This window comes from Centroberyx gerrardi, chromosome 10, assembly GCF_048128805.1.
Source record: "Centroberyx gerrardi isolate f3 chromosome 10, fCenGer3.hap1.cur.20231027, whole genome shotgun sequence".
Lineage (NCBI taxonomy): Eukaryota > Metazoa > Chordata > Actinopteri > Beryciformes > Berycidae > Centroberyx > Centroberyx gerrardi.
The window spans coordinates 22093348-22114838 of NC_136006.1; the positions used below are offsets into that span (position 1 = coordinate 22093348).

General features: G+C 46.1%; 1 protein-coding gene across 1 annotated transcript in view; it reads left to right on the plus strand.

The window, feature by feature from the left end:
* kcnh3 (potassium voltage-gated channel, subfamily H (eag-related), member 3) overlaps positions 1–20477 on the plus strand; it is a 107341-nt gene extending 86864 nt beyond the window's left edge. The window contains exons 8-15 of the mRNA XM_078285937.1: positions 1286–1678; positions 4427–4626; positions 5449–5698; positions 13295–13509; positions 18000–18256; positions 18791–18891; positions 19040–19092; positions 19473–20477. Coding sequence (XP_078142063.1) covers positions 1286–1678; positions 4427–4626; positions 5449–5698; positions 13295–13509; positions 18000–18256; positions 18791–18891; positions 19040–19092; positions 19473–20477 — 2474 coding nt within the window. The remainder of the gene's footprint in view (positions 1–1285; positions 1679–4426; positions 4627–5448; positions 5699–13294; positions 13510–17999; positions 18257–18790; positions 18892–19039; positions 19093–19472) is intronic.
* The last annotated feature ends 1014 nt before the right edge of the window (positions 20478–21491 follow it).

A 21491-nucleotide genomic window follows, 5' to 3' on the forward strand; every position in this document is an offset into this window, starting at 1 on the left:
AGCAGGTCTGAAAATCACCCTTCTAGCACATAAACGAATGGGAACAAAGCAGTTTGTAAATAGGCAAGTAAAAGTAAAATTTTCACTTTGTAATGACATGTTTAGATTGTTGTTTACATTCTAGTGAGCCAATGCCATCCCTCCAAAGATTTGTGTCTCAGAAATAAACTGAATTCTGCACAGTCAGACTTTGTTGTCATTGAACTTTTATTTATTACATCTTATCGAATTGTATCTATTGAATTGTGAACCCCATATCATATTGAATTGTATTGTGAGATAAGCTTTTGTCCCATTCCTAGATACTACCATATCATTAATATGAGCACTGGCACAGAGATAGTGGAATCTGGGCAAAGCTTTCCCAAGCACGTATAGACCAGCCTGCCTTCCATGTTCCTCTATGCAATGAACAAGAAAAAAAAGTGATTCCCACACACACACCTATCTACGAACACACACACACACACATGTTCTCTTGTTCTGGTCCACACTTCCTCGGGATGGCAGAGGTGGAAGTATGTTAATGACAAAGTAATTAGGAAATCTCTGAGGTGTGAAATCCTCTAATGTTGTTGGTTTAGCTGCTTGACTGGGACTCTGCACACAGCGCTTCTATCACCTCAGCTTGTTTATACTGGCAGGCTGGTCTCACTGTCTGAGAACATCTGCAAACACACACACACACACACACACATGCACGCACACGCATGCACGCACACACACACACTAGGTCAAAGCTGCTTCCCTCAAGTGTGTGATGCTGGAGATCAATGAATGGATGTATCCATGATGTATTATTCATACTCCCTCTCTTACTGTCTTTCTGTCTCTTTTCCTGATTCTGCCTCTCTCCCCTCATCTGTGTTTCACCGCTCCACTGGTCCACTTGCAAACATCGTCTTCCTCAATAATTCATCCGTCCTCTCTCACTTCCTTCTTTCCTTCACTCCATCCATCCTTCCTTCCTTCCTTTGTTTCCGCCTTTGTTTCCTTCCTTTCTGACTTCCATCTCTCTTTCTCCCTTCATTAATTTGTTCCTTTCTGTCTTGCTTCCTACCTTCCTCCTCCTTTCCTTCCTTTAATTCTTTCTCTCCTTTTTCCTTTCATCCATCCTTTCTCCCATCCTTCCTTCCATCCTTCCTTCATTCCATCATCCCTTTCTTCCTTCCTTCCTTCCTCTGAAGCTGAATCCTTGTCTTGACAGCTGTAAAATTAGCTTGACATAACCCCCTTCAAATAACATCTCTCTCTCTCTCTCTCTCTCCCTCCCTCCCTCCCTCAGGTTGGCTCCATGAGCTGGCCAAGCGCCTGGGTACGCCCTACTTCCTGTCTCCCCTGACAACAACGCTGGCCCCTGATTCGCTGCCCCCCACTGTAGTCAACAGCCTCTCGGCCAACAGCAGCCAATGGAACGTCTCGGGGTCAGAGGTGGCGGGGCGGGACTCCTGGAACTCCAGCCAATGGAACGGAAGCGTGTCCGGGGGCGTGGCCATGTCGGGGACGGGGGACGGAGGCGGGGGCCTCGGGGTCCTGGGTGGGGGCCCGTCGGGGCGCAGCAGCTACGTGACGTCGCTCTACTTCGCTCTGAGCAGTCTGACCAGTGTGGGATTTGGCAACGTCTCAGCCAACACAGACTCAGAGAAGATATTCTCCATCTGCACCATGCTTATAGGAGGTGAGAAACAAGGAGGTGTGTGTGTGTGTGTGGGGGGGGGGGGGGGATGCTTGTTTATGCTCCCATGTGTGTTAGTGTTTCGTCTCAGGATGTGAAACCCTCTCTCTCTCTCCTGGTCTCTTCAGCTCATTAGCTGGTGCCAGCCGAGCGCACTTTGTTCTGTCACTTTTTTCTCTAATTTCTCCTTCCTCCTATTCGCAATGAACAACATAAATATACTTGCACATATGTATACACACACACACACACACACACACACACACGCATATGAAGCCATGCATGACCTCAAACTATACCTCCCAGCAGGCCACACTTCAACATGCAAGAAGTCTCCGTCTCACTTTCTTAATTGAGATGTTTCATTTCAAAATGCTACATGCTATATAAATGCCATATGCTTTTTGGTTACTGGATGCTCATTGCTCAAAATTTACAAAACATAGATGATTACATCCTCTAAAATGTAACCTTTTATTGGCAAACATCTTAAGATATCCAATAACTTCAATAAGATCCAGTAACTTCAATAAGATGCAATAGTGGAGTTTTACTTTAAATGCCAGCAATCATTTTTAAAGTGGGCTCAAATAAATTTTTAAAACTTCAAAGTGTAAGGGAAATTTTTCCAGAAGGGGCTCACAATAGAAACACACAGAATGTTTAATTGTAGTCATGATATTGCAACACACTTTGATGCCATATATTTCTCCATATTTTCCCAGCCTTTTCATGGTAGGGATTGCATAACAAAACAAAGTAATAATTAGTTGGTCAGACTTTTACTACTTTTTAAGGACATGATAAATGTGTTGGAAACACACCAACAAAATGTGCTGCTTGTTCAAACTCTAAATGCCAGCAACTGTATTTACTTTAGCTGGTGCTGATCCGTGATGAAGTGAACCGAGTGTTTAGGGGGAAAGAGAGGAATGAAGAGAAGGACGGAATGAGACGGATAAGAAAGGATTGAAAGGTTGCGAGAGAGAGATGCAGGGATTTATGGTCAGAGGGTGCAATGAAGCGTGGGGTTGTCTCAGGCCTCAGTGCACATTAAGTGGGCTGTAAGAGACGCGCGCACACACACACACACACACACACACACAAACAAACTTGCCCACACGCACTTACATACACCCTAAAGACACTCTCACAAATTTGCCCTTTCTCAGTATCCTGATGCTACCATTGCACCTGTCTCTCCTCCTACACTCACTCAATAACACACAAACACACACACACACACACACACACACACACACACACACACAGCTCATAAGTCATACATCATACCCCATACTGTAGACATTGAGTAGTGTGCTTGGTCAACTTCCCCTAAATGAATAAAGATTAATAAAGATTAAAGAAAATCCTGAATGATTTTCCAACCAAAGCTACTAAAGAATGTGTCTTAAACAAGCATTACCCCCCTTGAAGATCCTAAATGAATACTATAGGCGTATTGGATGAGAGAGTTCCAGTACAGCCAGTTAATCTGATCTGACAGCTAACGATCCCCAGCAAACCTCTGCGACCTCTGCTATGTGACATTTGTTACAGCAAGAGTGTACATGTGTGCATACATGTGGTTTTTGTGTGTGTTCCTGTGGTTGTGTGCGCGTGCGCGTGCGCGTGCGCGTGCGTGTGCGTGTGTGTGTGTGTGCGTGTACAGTTGTGTTTGTATTACCACTGTCTGTGTGAGAAGCTGCTCTGGGAGCAAGGGAGGGAAAAAAGAATGAGGGAGCGGGATAGAGGTGGGAGTGAAGAGTTAGAGGGAAAGAAAGAGGGAGGGATTTACAAGAAAGACTGAAGAAAGGAGGAGAAAGGAGAGATGGATGGAGCAGAAGGAAGAAAAGAAACTGTAAGACATAAAGACAAGGGAGAGAGCTATGGGCAGAAAGAGAGAAGTGTAATGAGAAAAGTCCATTTTTCAGAGTTTCGTTAATCTCTCTCAACAGAATCTTTATTCTCATACTGAGGTTAAGGTTCTCTTAGTTTAGCGATGATTGACAGTTCTTTATACACCAGAGTTTCCCTTGCCATTGAACAGGTGAGGGTCACCCTGCCTTAAAGAGATGCTGCCCTAAAAGAATTCCATTAGTTTGGGTTTCAGTGGAGAGTTTTAGTGTCCCATGATGGTCTAAATGCTGGTTCAGAGGCTTTTCCACCCTGACAAGAATAAAATTCAGGGGGAAACACTGCTATACATTCAAGAAACTATATTATAAAACAGGTAGTTCCAGTCCTGTCTGCTGGTTGGCTGCTGGAGTCGCGTTCAAAGCAGACCTCTGACCGCACAACTGTTAATTTAAATGTTAATGTGCCATCTAAGAATCACCACTCAGTGGTACTTGAGCTATATTGGTTGGTGGAAGACTAACATGAAATTATTCTTTAATTATTTCATTCATTAAAAGTAAAAGATTTATGGAACATTTGCATTAGTTTTATTTCAGTCGTGGGTTACTGCCGCTTTATAAAAGCTATAAGCCACTCGAGGCAGCGCTTCACAGTGATTTTAGAGCAGCTAAGAGGGCTTTAAGCACTGTGCTTTGCAGCTTCTTGTGGCTTATTACTTAAGTAACTTACAATGGTTACATAAGCATTGTGGGCTTTGCCTGAGGGTAGCCATTGTAGATAAAACCCATTCTGAATAACTATGATTATATCATATCATACTAAATACAGACACACTCACACTGACACACACACACATACACTCAACAAACCAGTGTTTCCTCTGTCTCCCAGCGCTGATGCATGCGGTGGTGTTTGGTAATGTGACAGCCATCATCCAGAGGATGTACTCGCGCCGCTCGCTCTACCACACCCGCACCAAGGACCTGAAGGACTTCATCAGGGTCCATCGGCTGCCTAAGGCCCTGGAGCAACGCATGCTGGAGTGCTTCCAGACCACCTGGTCTGTCAACAATGGAATAGACGTTAGTGAGGTGAGGAGAGGGTGGACACAAACACAAACGCACTCCTGCACACACACACTTTTGTTGTACAGTACACTGGCGATTATGTTATACTGTCTATGCATCCCTAAAACCTTACCTCTTAACCTTTACCTTAAATGTGCTATGTATGGCATTTTAACATCAGTAAATCGTTTCCTCATTAACTTTGAGACATTAGTGTAATTATCACAAACAAACAAGACCATTGCAGAGAAGCTGAAAACAATGGCAGCGTCTACCAGCCTCCACGCTGCATTTTACATGGTGTGGCAAAAGGTTGGATTTTGGTAGAAATCTACTAGATTGCTTTACGGCACAAAGGGAGATTGCTTTATGGCACAATGCAGGAATCGTTTTTGCTTTCCAAGTAGTACACAACTTTATTCCAGTTGATGTTAGTTTAACTCATTGGAATGCATTTGGCTGCTAACCAAGGACTGTTATCGGCTCCTTCTTCACGCTCTTCAAAACAAACACACATGGAGCGACGTCAGGGAGAGGGAAACAGGAAACAATGGGGTTTATGGGAAATGTGGTCTTAGTTTTTAGAAATAAAAAATGCCACATGTAGCACCTTCAACCTTACGCCAACCCTAAACCTAACCATAAAATGTCCTCACTTCCCGGGAAAGTCCCCACCATAAGTGCAGAACTCAAGCTGGTCCTAACAAGTACAGTAATACAGTATACATCGACCTCTACACATAACAGCACTAACATCAGGGAAGTGGAACTGTGAAATCACGCCATAGAGCGCGCTGCCAGCCGTCTCACAGACTACTGACCTGACTGACTGTGGGTCTGATGCAGCTGCTGAAGGACTTCCCAGACGAGCTGAGGGCCGACATCGCCATGCACCTGAACAAGGAGCTGCTCCAGTTGCCGCTGTTCGAGTCGGCCAGCAGGGGCTGCCTGCGCTCCCTGTCCCTCATCATCAAGACCTCCTTCTGCGCTCCGGGGGAGTTCCTCATCCGCCAGGGAGACGCCCTGCAGGCCATCTACTTCGTCTGCTCCGGGTCCATGGAGGTGCTGAAGGACAACACTGTGCTGGCCATACTGGGTAGGTCAGAGCGACAGGGAGCGGGTTGGCAGATGGCAGAGGCCTAATTGATAAGATTTTGTCCATATATGGGACGATTTTCGTAGTTGATTTAGAATTGGTTGAACTGTATGACTGTCTGCGATGTACATGGGGAGATAATGGTAGTGACTGTAAAATATTAGAATAGTAATTTTTGTACAGTCTCTGATTGGGATAATTTCTAGTTAATTAAATTAACCTAAATGAGCCTGATGACGCCCATGACATACATGACATACATCTTTTTCCTCTAACATTAACAAGCTAGGTTTCTATATAGGTGCTATAGAGGGATAGTTACATCAGATCATCTGTATTGGTAAATGTCCATATTCACAGTCAATTTTTCAGATAATGGAGACGGAACAAAAATTGTTAATGTAATAGCCTTAAACTAGCTCTAATGGCTGGAAATACAGGGCTTTTAGAAACTGCAAGATTACATGATGGTTACCTAATTGGAAGAGATGTAACGAGAAAGCTCCATTGCCTAAAGGAAATTAGCCATATATCTGTGGTATAGAAGTGGATGAAAAGTAAAAACCAGCCCAGCAGCCCTCTCTCTTCAGAGAGAGAGAGAGAGAGAGAGTTTAAATGGAAGAGCAGAGAGAGAGAGAGAGAGAGAATCATTTCTCAGTACAGTGACTACAGTTAGATAGTTTCACAGTGCTGATCTGGCTTGATCTAGATTTGAGTGGAAATAAGGGTAATGATGAAGAAAGATGAAGGAAGGAAGGACGGAAGGAAGGAAGGAAGGAAAGACCAAAGGAACAAAGAAAGGGAAGACAGATGTGTGTCTATCGCACAAACAGTGGGGAAGACAGGGCTGGGAGAGAACTGATAAAGTGCTGTTGTTTGTGTTCTACTCCCTAACAGAGTTATCACCATGCTTGACACACAAACACACACACACACACACCCAGAGAGTCACGGTTTCCCACAGTGTTGAGCCTGTGAGTTATACACAGTAATCCTCCTCTCCAGTGTGAAGGGAGGTGTAGGAAGTCTTGCTATCAGACCTCACATATGGCAGCGTATAGCTTAGAGACATCGCAGAGAGAAGGATGAGTGGAGGAGGCTGTGTTTAGGCAGGCAGACACTCCTATTGCTGAATCTCACTGCAAGCCCAGATATATTGCTCCTGATGAAGTGAGAACCAGATGAGGCTCTTGTTGGCTGGACAGTGTAAAGCCCAACAGCCCTGCAGTATATTCACCCTTCATGCATAATTCAAATGCATTATCACTTTGATCCGCAATCTCTACTCAAATACCATTTTCACATATTATATATTATATTTGTGTATGCAGTGATGCTACTCTCTATCGCCGATTGATATAACACAATAGTGATTCAACCTATATCCAGTTTGTAGAAGCTTTTACATTTTCTGTTGTAAAAACCTGCTGTCTGGTTTTTCCTGGGAAAAATCCTCTGTCATACAGGAGGTGATGTGGTGTGTAAACAGAAGAAGAACTAGTTAGTATGAGCAGCAATAGCCACCATGGCTGAACAGACAAAGAAAAGAGCGCCACCTACAGAAACTCAAACTTCATCAACAGAAAATCCAAGAAAAAAGACATCACAGGTCTGGACACTGTTTGATTGACAGGTGATCTCTGGGAAGTGCAGTGCAGAAACAGCAATGACTGCTTAGCACCAAAGAGGTTGCCAAAAAAAAAAAAAACATACAATATCACTTTAATATTTAGGTGTGTGCATTGATTTGAGTGTAGATGATGCATAAAGGCCAATGGTTTGTGCGCAAATGATTACGTCCCAAGTGCCTGTGTGAGCGATGATGCATCAGAATGCAATATCCTATCCAAGAACACTGCAGCCTTCGTGTCGGGTTATGTGTGTGTATGTGTGCACATATGCCCGTCAAGTGCACGTGTTTTTGTGCACGTACGTGTATATAAGTGTGCAAGGTGAGAGCGCGAGCGGCGTGTGTGTGCATGAGCAACATGTAATCAGGTCTTGTATAAGTGCGAGGCTGCATGCTTGGAATAGATAGTGGCGTAGCATAGATAAGATAAGCTGCAGGCTTCCACACACGGAGAATGAGTTTTGATTACTGCCATTAGCATGTAGCACAATGAGGAGAACATTAGCAAGACATATGGGGAGAGAGAGAGAGAGAGAGGGAGAGAGAGAGAATATAGACATAAGGGGGAGTCTCAGCTTTTTAATGCAAGGGCAGTTGTGGTGATTGTGTGTGTGTGTGTGCATCTGTGTGCACTGGCACATGTGTAATGGTGTGATGTGTCCTCACTCACACTAGTTTCTGGGGGTGTGAAGGCAGAGATTTGTTCCAGTGAAGCCTAATATTAAACAGGAGACTGATTCCCAGACAGTGTGTGGGTGGAAGTCAGAGACCAGAGAGTCATGCTGTGTACGGCCACGGCCTCGTTCCCTCCCCCAGCTACAAATATCACAAAAACATGTGTAGCATTTGTAATTTCTATACCTCAAGTCTAATGCACACCTCATTTATTCCATTACAGTACATCAAAGAGGCGCTTTTTCTTTCAGATGTTCCTCTCATTCCATGTCATTTTCACGTCATTCCTCTTTTTCTGCCTCAATCATCATCCTCTCACCCAAAAAAAAACAAAAAAAAAACATAAAGAATAGATCTCATGGGCTACCACTTTAACCTTCCCTCCTAAGTTTGTATTTACGTCTGGTTTTACTGATGTGAAAAGGCCCATTGCACTTGCAGACTCCTCATTAATTTCACATGAGCCGAACACAAATGTGCCCTTTAGATGCATGAGCAGATAGACAGATAGATAGATGGAAGGATGGACTGAGGGATGGATGGACTGGGTGGTAGAGGTCACCATACGGACATCAATTCCATTTTGCTTTCATTCAGAGGCAGAACATACATCCATCTCTGCATCTATCCATCCATCATCCATTCATGATAGACGCATACTGCCTGTTTATATGGGGCATGTCACCTTGCCATAAGACAGACAGGCTTTAGTGCACATTGATAGATGTACTGTATGGATGGATGCTTCTCTTGTTCGGATGACCCCGAAGATTGATAGAGTTTTTCACGGCTAATGCAGGGATGCATATGAGAGTATAGATGAAAGAGATGTTCTTTTGCCCTTCCCTGGTCCCAATCAGCAGTTTGATTGATGAGGAGTGTCACTTGTCACTGTCAGAAACAATTATTTATAAAGCAGCGGATTTAACTTTACTTGCTGTGGGAGCAAAGGTCTAGCCAAAGATTTTCGAAGCATTTGAAATCTAGCTAGATTTTGGTTCTGCACAGGTCTGATTCTGGTTTGTATTTACTTTTTTGAAAGGAAATGTCCAGCAGACTGCAGTTTGCAAATGTCTCCTGGAGTAAAGATAGCAGGTATTAGCTTACAACACAAGCCAATCCTGTGTTGCTTCAAAGATTTAGTTTAGTTGAGTTGTGACTTAGTCATGTGCTCTCCTGTGCAGGCACATCCATAGAAAAATAAATAAATCAGTAAATTAAGTGTTAGCCATATTGTTCTCACAGTAATACTGACAAACCTTTTTGACAAATTATAGTATGTGATTAACAACCAACAATCATGTGGTCAATCACACACACAAACACTCACACACAGTTGCACCTGTGACAACAGCTTAGGAACATTTCTTTAGCTGTCTGTCTAGCATGCTGGAATCTAATTTCCTCCGGATCTGCTTCAAAGCCTCAGCGACACTAAGCCAGCAAACAGCACAAGCCTTTCTGAGGTGTGTTTGTGTGTGATGAGAGAGAGACAGAGCGACAGACAGGATGAGAGAGAGAGAGGGGGAGAGAGAGAGAGAGAGAGAGAGAGAGGATTTCATGTATGTGTTTATGTGTGTGGCAAGGATAGATGTACATGTCTCAAAAGTCAGCTTCTCAAAAGGTCAAGAGGTACTGGATTAATGGTCTGTACCTGTGTGTCTGCGTTTGCCTGTGTGTCGGTCTGTGTGTGTGATAGAGGGGATTTATCTTCAAATGCCAAGCCCCCGGCCCATATATTTGATCTTGATCATCACACACATACACATACACACACACACATCAATGGGAGACCGAATGCACTGCTGTGCTGGTATTAATAATGGATAGATTTTGCATTATTAAAGCACCTTGATTATTAATGCTGAAGTGTGGATGGAGCAGAGCCATGGAGAGCCCAGTAAACTCTTCTCAAGGTGCAGCCCACCTTAACCTTTACAAATCATTCCTGCACCTGCAGTGTTCTAGGAATAATAGTGACCATGCTGCAATTAACAGTGCTTCTTTGAGTGGGAAATCTATGTATCACCTTGAGTTGTTGACCAATTAGGCCATGATAGTCCCAGAGTGGTTTGGTGTGTTGCAGTGGAAGTGAATAGTCTTTCAGCCTGGAAGGTACTTATCACAGATTATGATGATGACGATGATAATAATGATAATGAAGATGATTGTGTTGGTGGTTGTGGCTATTGTAAAGATAAGAGTGGGTTGTATTATTTACATAGAATTGTGTCCAGACAACAGAATTGTGTCCAGACAACAGAATTGTGTCCAGACAACAGTTTAAGTGCAGCCACACACGTGATAAGAGTCACACTTGTGAAAAGACATTCCCTCCCCCTGTGCCCATACAATACATACAACTCCTGAAGCGTATTCTGAACACACACTCAATCAGCCGCCCACACAGACACCAAGCAGCAGCAATGTCATGTTCCACCCAATTGGATTCATTTCATCAAACGTCTAGTCCTCTCTCCAAAAGAGACAGACGATAAGAAAAGGAGCAGCAACGTCATGTTTTAACAATTCAAATAAATTATTTCCACCAGTTGAAAACTGAAATGAATGCTGTATGCATGCAGTAAGTACGCTGATAGCTCAGCTCACAGCGTGATTGTCAATAATGGATATGTAAAACATTTGGTGGAATGAATGCTGCTTCAGATCCATATGTGAGACATGTCATGCTTTGGGCCAGTCAGTAACAAGATGCATCATCCCTGCAAGTTTCAGCAAAATCGAACCAGCGGCGTAGCAGTTATGCATGGCCTTTCAAAGTTTGAGACTTAGACCTTTTATTATAACATCCCCATCAGGCCAATCGTGGAATTTTGTTAATTGCCAGATCTCTCCAAGTTTTGGCAAAATCAGACCAGTCATGTCTAAATTATCACCTGAAACATCCTATTTGTCAGATGGACGAATGCACGGACACAACCCAATCCATAGTCCCCCCCCCCCCCCCCCCCCCCCCCCCGATTTCATTACATGGGCGACAATAACAGCAAGTACAAGAGAAATACCAGAGGCAAATAAATTGGCAGCGCATACTAAAGTCTTAGAATCACTGAAGTTGATATAATGAGCTTATTTTCAAAACCCCTCGTTCTCTGCCCTTCTCATTTCTTCGCATCCACTCTGCAGATGCACAGACACAAACACTGAGGACTAGACAGATACACCGTCGCTTAAACCGCTTTTCAAGTATTCATCTCCTGTTCCACTCAACTCAAACATTTTCTGTGATTATTAATGAAGGGTTTCTCTGACATTGCCGTCGCTCTCGGCTCCACTGCCACCCATCATCTCTGTGACAAAGACAATGCGAGCTGAATTTTGGGGAGAGAGGGAGGGAGGGGGGCGGGGGGTGGGTGAAGATGAAGAGGAGGGGGGTACAGAAACGGGAGTCTGAAAAGAAAGACAGAGACAGAAACAGAGAGACAGGGAGGGCATGCGAAGAGCCCATCACGCCAAATTAAGTCGGAGAAGGACAAGATGAGGGAGAGCGGGATCGAGAGAGGAGGGAGAGAACGCGTCTGTTGGTCGGAGTCGAGTGCGCTGACAGCAGGATGTGGAGGTGGAGGGGTGGAGGGGAGGAGGGGTGGAGGGGTGGAGGCCCGTGGCGTGGCAAATAGCTGCTGTTGCTCACAAGGCATGCATCAAGCTCTAATCTACCCCACCTCCCTCTTTCCCTTCCCTCTTTCTCTCCCCCCTCCCATCCACTTCTCCTCTATCAGCCATGCCAGTTTGCAGCCACCTCCACCTCCACCCCCTCGCCGCGTCCCTCTCCAATTCCTCTCTCTCTCTCTCTCTCACCTCTCATTCCCTCATTCCCTCCGTCGTTTCCTACCCTCCGTCCTCCGGCTATCCCTCTTTTCAGTCCTCCTCCACACTCCCGTCACCCATTTTAGCTCCCTCCTCCCCTCTGCCCTCCCTCCCTCCATCTTACCACTATTCCCTCTCCAATTTTTTTTTTCCAGCCTCTCTCCTCTTTTTCCCTCCAGCCCCCTCCCTTTGTTTCTTTCCTTCTCTCTGTATTCTGTCCTCATGGAGGGTGTGGCTGTGAGGCCCTGAAGCAGCCTTTGTGCTTGTCTTCCTTTTAGTTTTCTACTGCAGGAGGCTTTGTCCAGCCCACCCCTCGTAAATGAACTGTTTTTATCCCCATAGCAAGACAGCAATACAACATTTCCATTTTCTTTTTGATATAATAACACTATGTAAGTGTTAATCAAGATGGAAATATCACATGGATATATGGTAATGTGTGGTGGAAGAATTAGAAATCACAATCACACATTTAAGGCGTATGCCACCCATAAAAACCCCAAACATGTCATTGATCTCTAGTGGTGTTGTTGTCTTTAGTTTGTTTCTCTCAGTGGTCAGTTCAGTTGTTCTGTGAAATGCCGACAATTAGCTTCCCTGCATTATTTGTATTGACAAAACTCTCCAGCCTGTTAGGTTTTTGAAAAATAACCCACTAAAATGCATGATTATCTTAAAATAAATAATGGATTGCTCCACATAATTTGTATTGGAAAAACTCCATGTAGTGGATTTGCATTAGAAAACAATGCAGGTGGCCTATAAATCTGAAGAGAAGACTGAAGGATCAGTATAATTGAAGATGTGCCTGAGGAAAATTTCAACAATAATACACAACTTAAACTCACACAACTGGAAAACTGCAGACATTTCTTGCTGCACAGGTCAAGTAATTTCCCATCATATAGGTATTTAGAGGGTTGTTTTTCAGAAACCTAGCCTGGGGGGATTCTTGTTAATGCAAATAATACAGCTAACTGAACAATGATCACGTCTCATAGCCACCAACCACAGAGAGAGACAAGTTAACTTTCACATTCAGGAGGATAATGATGCTTCTGTCCAATGCAGATTCATTTTTGTGGGTATATCCCTTTAAATGGGGAGAGGGCCAGTTTTAGAGATGGCCTTGAATTCACAGGTAAGCTTAACACTCCATCCAGCACATTCTTCCCCCTGCACAGCTTCTGTTGAACTGACTCCCCAGGTCTACTCCTTTCATGTCTCTTTGATGATCTGCAGCACAGACAGTCTGTGTGTTACATTTATTTAACCGGCTTCGCTGATGCCCTTTCCCTCAAGTGGAGATAACTGGGGGAAAATGTACACACTGCAAATTACTGCTTCAAAGACACAAACCTGTACGTGTGTCTGTGTGTGTTTGTCTGTGCATGTCTGTCTATGGCATTTTATGTGTGTGTGTTTGTCTTACACCCGTCTCCGTGTGGGCCCACCTCCACCAGGTAAAGGAGACCTGATCGGCTCAGACTACCTGACCAAGGAGCAGGTGATCAAGACCAACGCCAACGTCAAGGCCCTGACCTACTGTGACCTGCAGTACATCAGCCTGAAGGGCCTCCGCGAGGTGCTGCGCCTCTACCCCGAGTACGCCCAGAAGTTCATCAGCGAGATCCAACACGACCTCACGTACAACCTGCGGGAGGGCCACGGCGCCGACGTGAGTACACACACTCATCTAGAGCGGTACAGGAAAAAGAGAGAGAGCAAGCAGTGTCTGTGGATGCTGTATATGCTGCACAGTCACACTTGTTGTCACTGAACTTTTATTTATTACGTCGTATTGTGGTTGTATTGAAGCGTGAATCCCATATTGCGTGTTGAATTGTATTGTGAGATAAGCCTATCGTCCCATCCCTGGTATATGCATTTCAGAAATTTTGCACATTTCTGAATTTTTCACACAGGTACATACTGTCGACTTTCGCCTCTCATTATCGGTCACACGGTTCCTTGGGCAGCGGAGGAAGTGTGGATGCAAAATGAACCCAGGAAAATTTCAAGGCCCTGGTTCTAATGTAGTCTCAGGCAGCCTGAAAAGACACTCACCTCGAGAGATTCACATGGAGGAGCTGTATGCATAATCACCTAACCTCTCCAGCACTCGCTGCCCAACACACACATACACACAAAAACTTGCGCACACATTATAATTTGACAAGGCTGGCTTTGTACTAAGTACTTTTTCTTATCTGCTGCCAGCAGACACACACAAACACACACACACACACACACACACACAAACACATACAGACACACAAACACACACACAGGCTTTGGCTCGTGCAGCAGCGGCAGCAGAGTGTAAGACAGAGCGACAGGAATAGCTGGGTGCTGCTGTTTGGAGCCAGCCTTGTTGCTAAGAATAGAGCAGGGGGAGGCAGGGGCTCTCCCTGACTGGCTCTTTCCCCCGCAGCCGCTGCTAAGATTGGATCCTGCTCGATATAAATAGCCCAGCCAGCCGAGGAGGAGGGAGCGGAGGAGGAGGAGGAGAGCGGAGGAGGGACAGAGGGGAGGGGGAACCTCGGCTATCTCATCTTCTCTTCTGCTCTTCCTTTCTCCCTCGTTTTCCGCTGCAGTGCTGCTCGCTACTCCGGGGCACGACACGCTCACTGCAGAGTGCGAGCGGGTGAGCGCGTGTGCAGATGTGTGTGTGCGAGTGTGCGCACATATGTAAGCGTGCATGTGAGTGTGTGTCTCCGGCAGTATCTCAAGGATTTACAGAGCCAGGTGTAGGAGCTGCAGCCCATATCTTGGGTCTTGGATGCAGCTGTCCAACCTTGTTATGTATGCAAAACCCTTCTGGTACCAGCAGCCCAGGCAACGCAGAGTGTGTGTTTGCGTGTGTATGTGTGTGTGTGTGTGTGTGTGTGTGTGTGTGTGTGTGTGTGTGTGTGTGTGCTGGCACAGTAGAATAGCAAAACTAGTAAGCCAAGACCACAGAAACATAGAAAAAGAAAGCCTGCAGATATCCATCCATATCGCTTGTTGCTCAGTAAGCAAATACTTCAAGAAACAACATCAGAGGATGAATTTAGATAGATAGTGTTCACAGCAACAAAGTAGAGACATGTAGACAGGAGAAGAAGTAGAAGAAAAAGACACAGAAGAAGAAGATACAGAGGCAGACTGTAGTGGAAATTATATTATACCATTCTGTTTCTCTATGCATGAAGCACTGTCTTATTTCTATGTTGTCTGCTCTCAGTACATTTCCACTGGCTTGAGACAATGGCTACTGTGTGAAGATGACCCTGGGAACTCTAGCCCGTTTATCTTTGTTTTGCACAGATGCACCCTAATCGTAGAATGTTTCAAGTATAAGAATGTGCCGGACTTCTCATGACTCAGCTGTTTCTACTACATGATTATAAGAAGGGTGGACAAAGCTCATTGCTTCGCTCTTTGTCTCACACACTCGTTGGGTGAGCATTGCGCCTTGCTTGCAAGCAATAAAGATAACAGAAGGACAACTTCTCATCTCCAAGTCTCTTTATTACAGAAAACTCCCACCACACAGACAAAGAAGAAGAAGAAGGAAGAGGGCAAGTAGGAGGTTTACTGAGCAAAGTAGAAGGAAGGAGATGGACTCAGAGAAAAATAACAAACACCGGAGCGGTGTTTGTACTTGCCACTGTCCCTCCCCGCTGATTCACAGGCTGCTGACTGACTGTCATGACCCTGGAGCCTTAGGGGAAACACCACAATGTGCAAGAGCAACCAGTCAACTCGGTGCACCGAGCCGTGCTACAGGCAGAGGAGAGGGTTACGGCACGTTCTGTACCCCGTGTTCATGTGATGTTCGCTCTCCGTACCAGAAACATGTCGAAGTGTGTTGTAGCAATGTTAGTAGCCTGCAGTAATGTCAGGGAGAGCAACGTATTGCCATGCACCTGCATACACACACACACACATACACACCCAAGTGTATCCACATGCAAATATTCACTCTCTCTCTCTCTCTCCTCACTCTGTCACACAATTACATGAAAAATAGGTGAAAGAGCAATTCATTGGAAAAAAAACGCCGTCAGACGCTGTTCATTCGTTTCATTTTCATTCACATGCCCGCCTGCACCCTAACCCAATGTAATTTCAGCCGCAGATTTCAGCATACAGCGTGACTCTATCACACATCAATGTAAACTTAAGTACACACACACACACACAAGTACACACAGAGACATGAGGCACGTGCACACATATCACACACACCCCCTCCATCGCGGAGCGCTCCTTGGTTTCCTCTGGCGCTGGGAGCTAAGATTAGAACGAGAGAGCTAAAAATAAATTCCACTGGCAGGGGGAAAGGGGAGGTGGTGGGGGCTGAGAGGAGGGTAGTGGGGGAGGAGGCCAGAAAGAAATGAGAGGGAAAAAAAAGAAAGAATGCTGAGCAGGCAGGGGTGGAGAGAAAGAGAGAGAGAGACCTTGATTAAATGGATAAGAGAGAGAGCGAGAGCAGGGGAACAGGGGAACAGGGGAAAAGGAAAAGCGATGGGGCGTTGGCTTGTCCGCATGATGAGATATGAAACACATTCATTAGTCACTGCACCACTCATTCTATGTTTGGCCCTACGTGACGTGATTTTTGAAGCCAGTGTAGGAAAATGACAAGATGTAATCACTAATTTCAGCAACAACAGCTTCCTAATGCAGGCAAGTCAAACCCCACATCACAGATATACACAGTTTCTCAGTCTTTTATCATTCCGGTCAGGGAGCCTCTTCACTGGTAGAAAAGTTGAGAAATAAATAAATGAGTTCCTGAGTCCTGCTTGAAATACAAGCAGTATAGTACAAGACTGTTAGGGACTGTCGCTGTCTAGCAAGATGGAAATAAACTCTGTCAGCCTTGAGTCACTCCCATGCGCACATGCACCAGACATCAGTTATGATAAATTAAACAAGCTCTTTTTCTCAAGGTAGCTTGTGTTGGTGTTTTTAGCAGATGGTCCATCTCTATTGTACAGAGGGGAGGAGTTAAACTCTTTACAGACACATTTTCTCATGTAATCATATTGGCAGACACATTCCTGTTTTGTTTAGCTATTCCTTTCTGGAAATTCACTGACACAGCAGCGACACTGAAGACAGCCTAAATTATTAAATTCATAAGTGTGTGTCTGGAGGAGTGTGTGTCTTGGCTGTGGGTGGAGAAGGTGATGGGGGGAAAAGTCAGACAAAGCAAGAGAGACTTCTTTTAACAGCCAAGCCTGGCAAAGAGGGATGTTGCAAAACCATATTCACACAAAGCATAATTTACAAGTTAGTAGATAATTTGAATGAAACCAGAAGCAGTTACTTAAAAAAAAATCCTTTCTACCACTGTTGTTAACTCCTATTTCTCTTCCTAGTTCTTCCCAAGCATTTCTCCATCTGACATGATCCCTCTTGGGTCACAGGAATATTTTGTTACACGACTTTGACCTTTGACCTCCTTTACGATCGGTTGCTTGTAATGTCAGTGACCTAGGAAATTAAATCTACTGTTGCAGTCATTGTACTTCACAAATAAATGTGTTCACTTAGCAAAGGGAGGAGCACAGGTTATAGCAATAAGGGGCATGCGTCAATCAGAACGAAGAACACAACCTCCTCACTGCCGACTGTTGTTGTCTACATCAGAGAGTCTGGGCAGGACCGGGGTGGAGTTAGAACTGGGAAGGAATCCCCAAAGTCCCTCTTTGCTCACATTTTTGGAGGAGAGGGACCAAAGGGAATCGCCTTGTTTCTCCTCAAATGGTCTCTGTGAGAGGGAGTATCTGGAGATGTACTTACATTAACATATCAAACATGCAACACTCACTGGTACGAACTATTGTGTTTGTCTGCCACCCACTGGTATGTAGATGTCACTACACCACCCCATAATAAATGTAACTGGATTTATCAATGCACAGAATCTGATTCAAGTATCTTGATCCTATGTGCTATTTTGGGAAAGCACCTATGTAGAAATGTAGGTTGAATGTTGTGTGAATGTGAGGAAAAAACTGGGTGAAAGCAGGTATGTTATTGCGGTTATCAAGTGGGCTACTCCCATCACAGATGTTGAATTTGGCCCACAACACCTCCAGAAGGCTCAGCAGGAAGTTCTGGCTTTTGATCACTCTCCCTCTCTCTCTCTCTCGCTCTCTCTCTCTCACTCAGGTGGACTGGGAGAGCAACGGCGGCCTGGTGAAGAAGCTGCCGTCCATACGGGAGGACGAGGAGGGGGACGAGGAGCAGAACTCGGTGTCCCGCGCGCCTCGCTCCCCGCTCCGCCTCAGCAGGGGGCTCAACTCCCCGCTGCGCTCCCCTCTGCTGCCCCCCAGGCCGTTCCGCGCCCCCTCCGACCACTCCCGCCCCGCCACCCTGCAGATCCCGGTGGTCAGCTTCAGCAGCGTGCCCCCTGAACTCAGCCCTAGGTAACACACACACACACACACGGACACACACACACTGAAAGACAAGACGCAGAGCAGTGATCAGAAAGACTAGGGAGACACACATACACACACAGCCAGAGGAGGGACTGCAGAGAACACAATTAACGCTCCAACTGGGGTGTCTGGCTGCTATGGCAACTAGTAGGAAATAGTGCTGGTTGGCCACAGGGGGGCTGGGGTTAGAGGGTGTAAATATTTCCACACTGTAGGATGTGTGCATGTATAGAGAGCATAAATGCATTCATGTGCGCAGAGAGATTATAACATTGTGTGCACTATGGGCTGGTGCGTGAGCAGAATCTGTTGATACTGGGATTTTTATGGTTTGAACACAATTACTGCAAAGCAAACGATACATAATCATGGAGTCCGCAGTGCCATATTAGAAATTCTGGTCTGGCCAGTATTCCACTGCACTTCTCTCAGAGCGTTGCCAACGGGCTATTTGATTTACATTCATTTCTCATCCTCTTTCTCTGACTTTTCTCTCGCTTTTCATCCCTATCGGACTAGATTTGTGGACGGCATTGAAACAGAGAGCAATTCCAATTCATCACAGAAGTTTGAGTTCAGCCCCAGCCTGTCACCCGCAGCCCCACCCTCCCCATACCCAGGTAACACACACACACACACACACACACACACACACATTCTCTCTCTCTCTCTCTCTCTCTCTCTCTTTCTCTTTCTCTCTCTCTCTCTCTCATATATATATAAGAATAGTTGATTGATGTGTGTATGTGTGTGTGTGTGTGTATGCAGGGATCCGGGAGCAGTCTGAGATCAAGCAGAGTGTGTCTAAATTAACTGAGGAGGTGAGTGCCGACTTGATGTTCAGTTATACACAAACAAGTGTCTACCATAGGAGCACAAGGCTGTATTTCAGGATACGTGACAGACAGAGAGATAGGAACATAAGATGCTATTTCAGGACATGGCGCGCACTGTAGAGTCTAAATAAATGGTGTTGCTGTATGTGAACATTATGCAGGGAGAATGTATCAGATTATGCTTTACACAAACAAGGATTAACTTTGTCACAGACTACGGGGCCACATATTTTTGTAAGCTCCCCTATCTTCCTTATTATCTAGCAGAAGATAAACAAATTGATATATTAACATTTGTATGGACTGACCTTCATCTGGTTTTCGGGTGTGTGTGTTTATGTTGTGTGTGTCTCTTCACCATACAGATGAGCAGCCTCTCCAAACAAGTGTCCCAGCTCAGTCAGGAGCTGCAGGAGATGACACGCCTGCTTAAGCCCCTCCTCCTAGTGGCGCCGCATCCGGTACTGCCGACCTTGACGCCAAATTTAACCCCGCCTCCCAGCAGTGCCGGCCAACTGTCGACAGGCACCTGCCTCGCAGTGCCGCCCCCCGCCCCGCCCTGCTCCCTTCAGAGACCCGAGGCTCGTTCCCTATTGGACAGCGGAGACATGGGGGGCGTGCACTTGCCCGGGTGCCTTCTCCCTACTCCTCATTCACCACACAGGCCTGCTTCCTCTCCTCCAGCGCCGCCGCAGCCCCAGTCCAACTCCCCGGGGGGTGGTGTCAGGGGTCGCGCCCACTCCGACCCTCCCTCGCCCGGGGAAGGACACTCCGAGGGATCCCCGGTCCTCCGCAGCCTCCACGCTTCTTCCAGTAACGGAATATTCTTCCCCTCCCTTCAGGACCAGCCTCCACTGGCCTCTCACACCCCGTCGCCGTCTCTCTCCTTCTCCATGTCTCTCTCCTCCTCCTCCTCCCTTTCCCCCTGCCAGGGTCCACACCTGTCCCATCCCGGCAGCCTCGCCAGCAGAGGTCTGCTCCCCCCGCCTCCCTCCCAGGACACCCCGCCCCCGCCGTCCTCCCACTGCTCGGCTCCTCCGTCGCTCGCCTCCTCCCCAGGGGACCGTAGGCCGAGGGCTTCGTGTCCCTCTCCCTCCCCTCCCCCTTTCATCCCTCTCATACCTCCCGCCTTCTCCCTCCATCCCTCCACCGTCTCCCTCCCCTTTTCTCTGGACTCTATCAGGGCGAGGAGAAGGGGCGGAGGTACCCACACTCTTCCCTGGTCTAACTCACAGCCGCGCCAGGGGGAAGCCAGACCCGGCACTCGACCCCAGGAGCTGGAGATGCAGGAGTGGGGAGGAGAGGCCGAGGAGAGGACGTCCTCCATGGAGAACATCAGTTTCATCGACGAGGAAGGACCTGCTCTATGAACGAGTGAAACAGAGTGAAAGCGAGAGAGCCAACAAAAGAGGGAGAGAGAATGAGAGAGGTGGAAAAAGAACACTAGGCCAGGGAAAGTGATGGCTGGATAGACGGAATGGAAAAGCAATGGCAAACGAAGAGAGAAGGTCCAATTTATACAGGGAGCAATTTGTCAGACAGGCAGTCCTAGAAAAACAGACAGGTAGACAGATAGGCAGCGATATACCTGGGAGGGAAAGGCACCAAGCCAGCTGTCACTCATCAATGTGAATGAGGACTCTCTTCTTTTCTACACAGGCCAACCACAGAACTACAACAGCACAAATTGTCTTACAGTTTCCACACTCCAATGGCATCTATCAATCCGTACAGCTACTGGGACACTCACAGGACCGTGGCACAATGTCTTTCTAACAGGGGCTGACTCAGAGGCGTACGGCATTCATCTGGGAGCCGCAGCCTAATTTGGCTCTTGCCAACGAACTGAACGTAGAACACTGCTATTAACCCAACATGGATGTCTCTAGATGTTCCAGCTGCCTCCTCCTCCTCTAAGGGCAGGCATTAACACATATCTCAGCGGGAAACATGTCTTTACCCAAGCCAGATTATCCGAGCCACCGCATCGGGACTGGGAATGTAAACTCCTTATTCAGTCTCAGTCACATCAAGTCACCTCATCGCTTGGAAACTCTGTCGGCTTTAACAGTGGGGCTACCCATTGAAAGGGATACAATTATCTGCCTCTAGGCTGATGGAGGTAAATTGTTACATTCAGCTGAACCATCGAACCATCTCTTCAGAGACATGCCCATGCACTCACACAAAAACACACATACACACAATCTGCAGACATAAACAAATATGCGAGCATGCTCTGACTTCTGGCAGAACGCTCCATATTTCCGTTCCCCTTGTCCAAGAGGACCCTTTGAAGTACTCAATCTAGTCAGTACATAAGCAAGTGAAGGACCAGAAATGCTTCTATTCCAGTATGGAGAGCCACAGTGGACCTAGCTAAA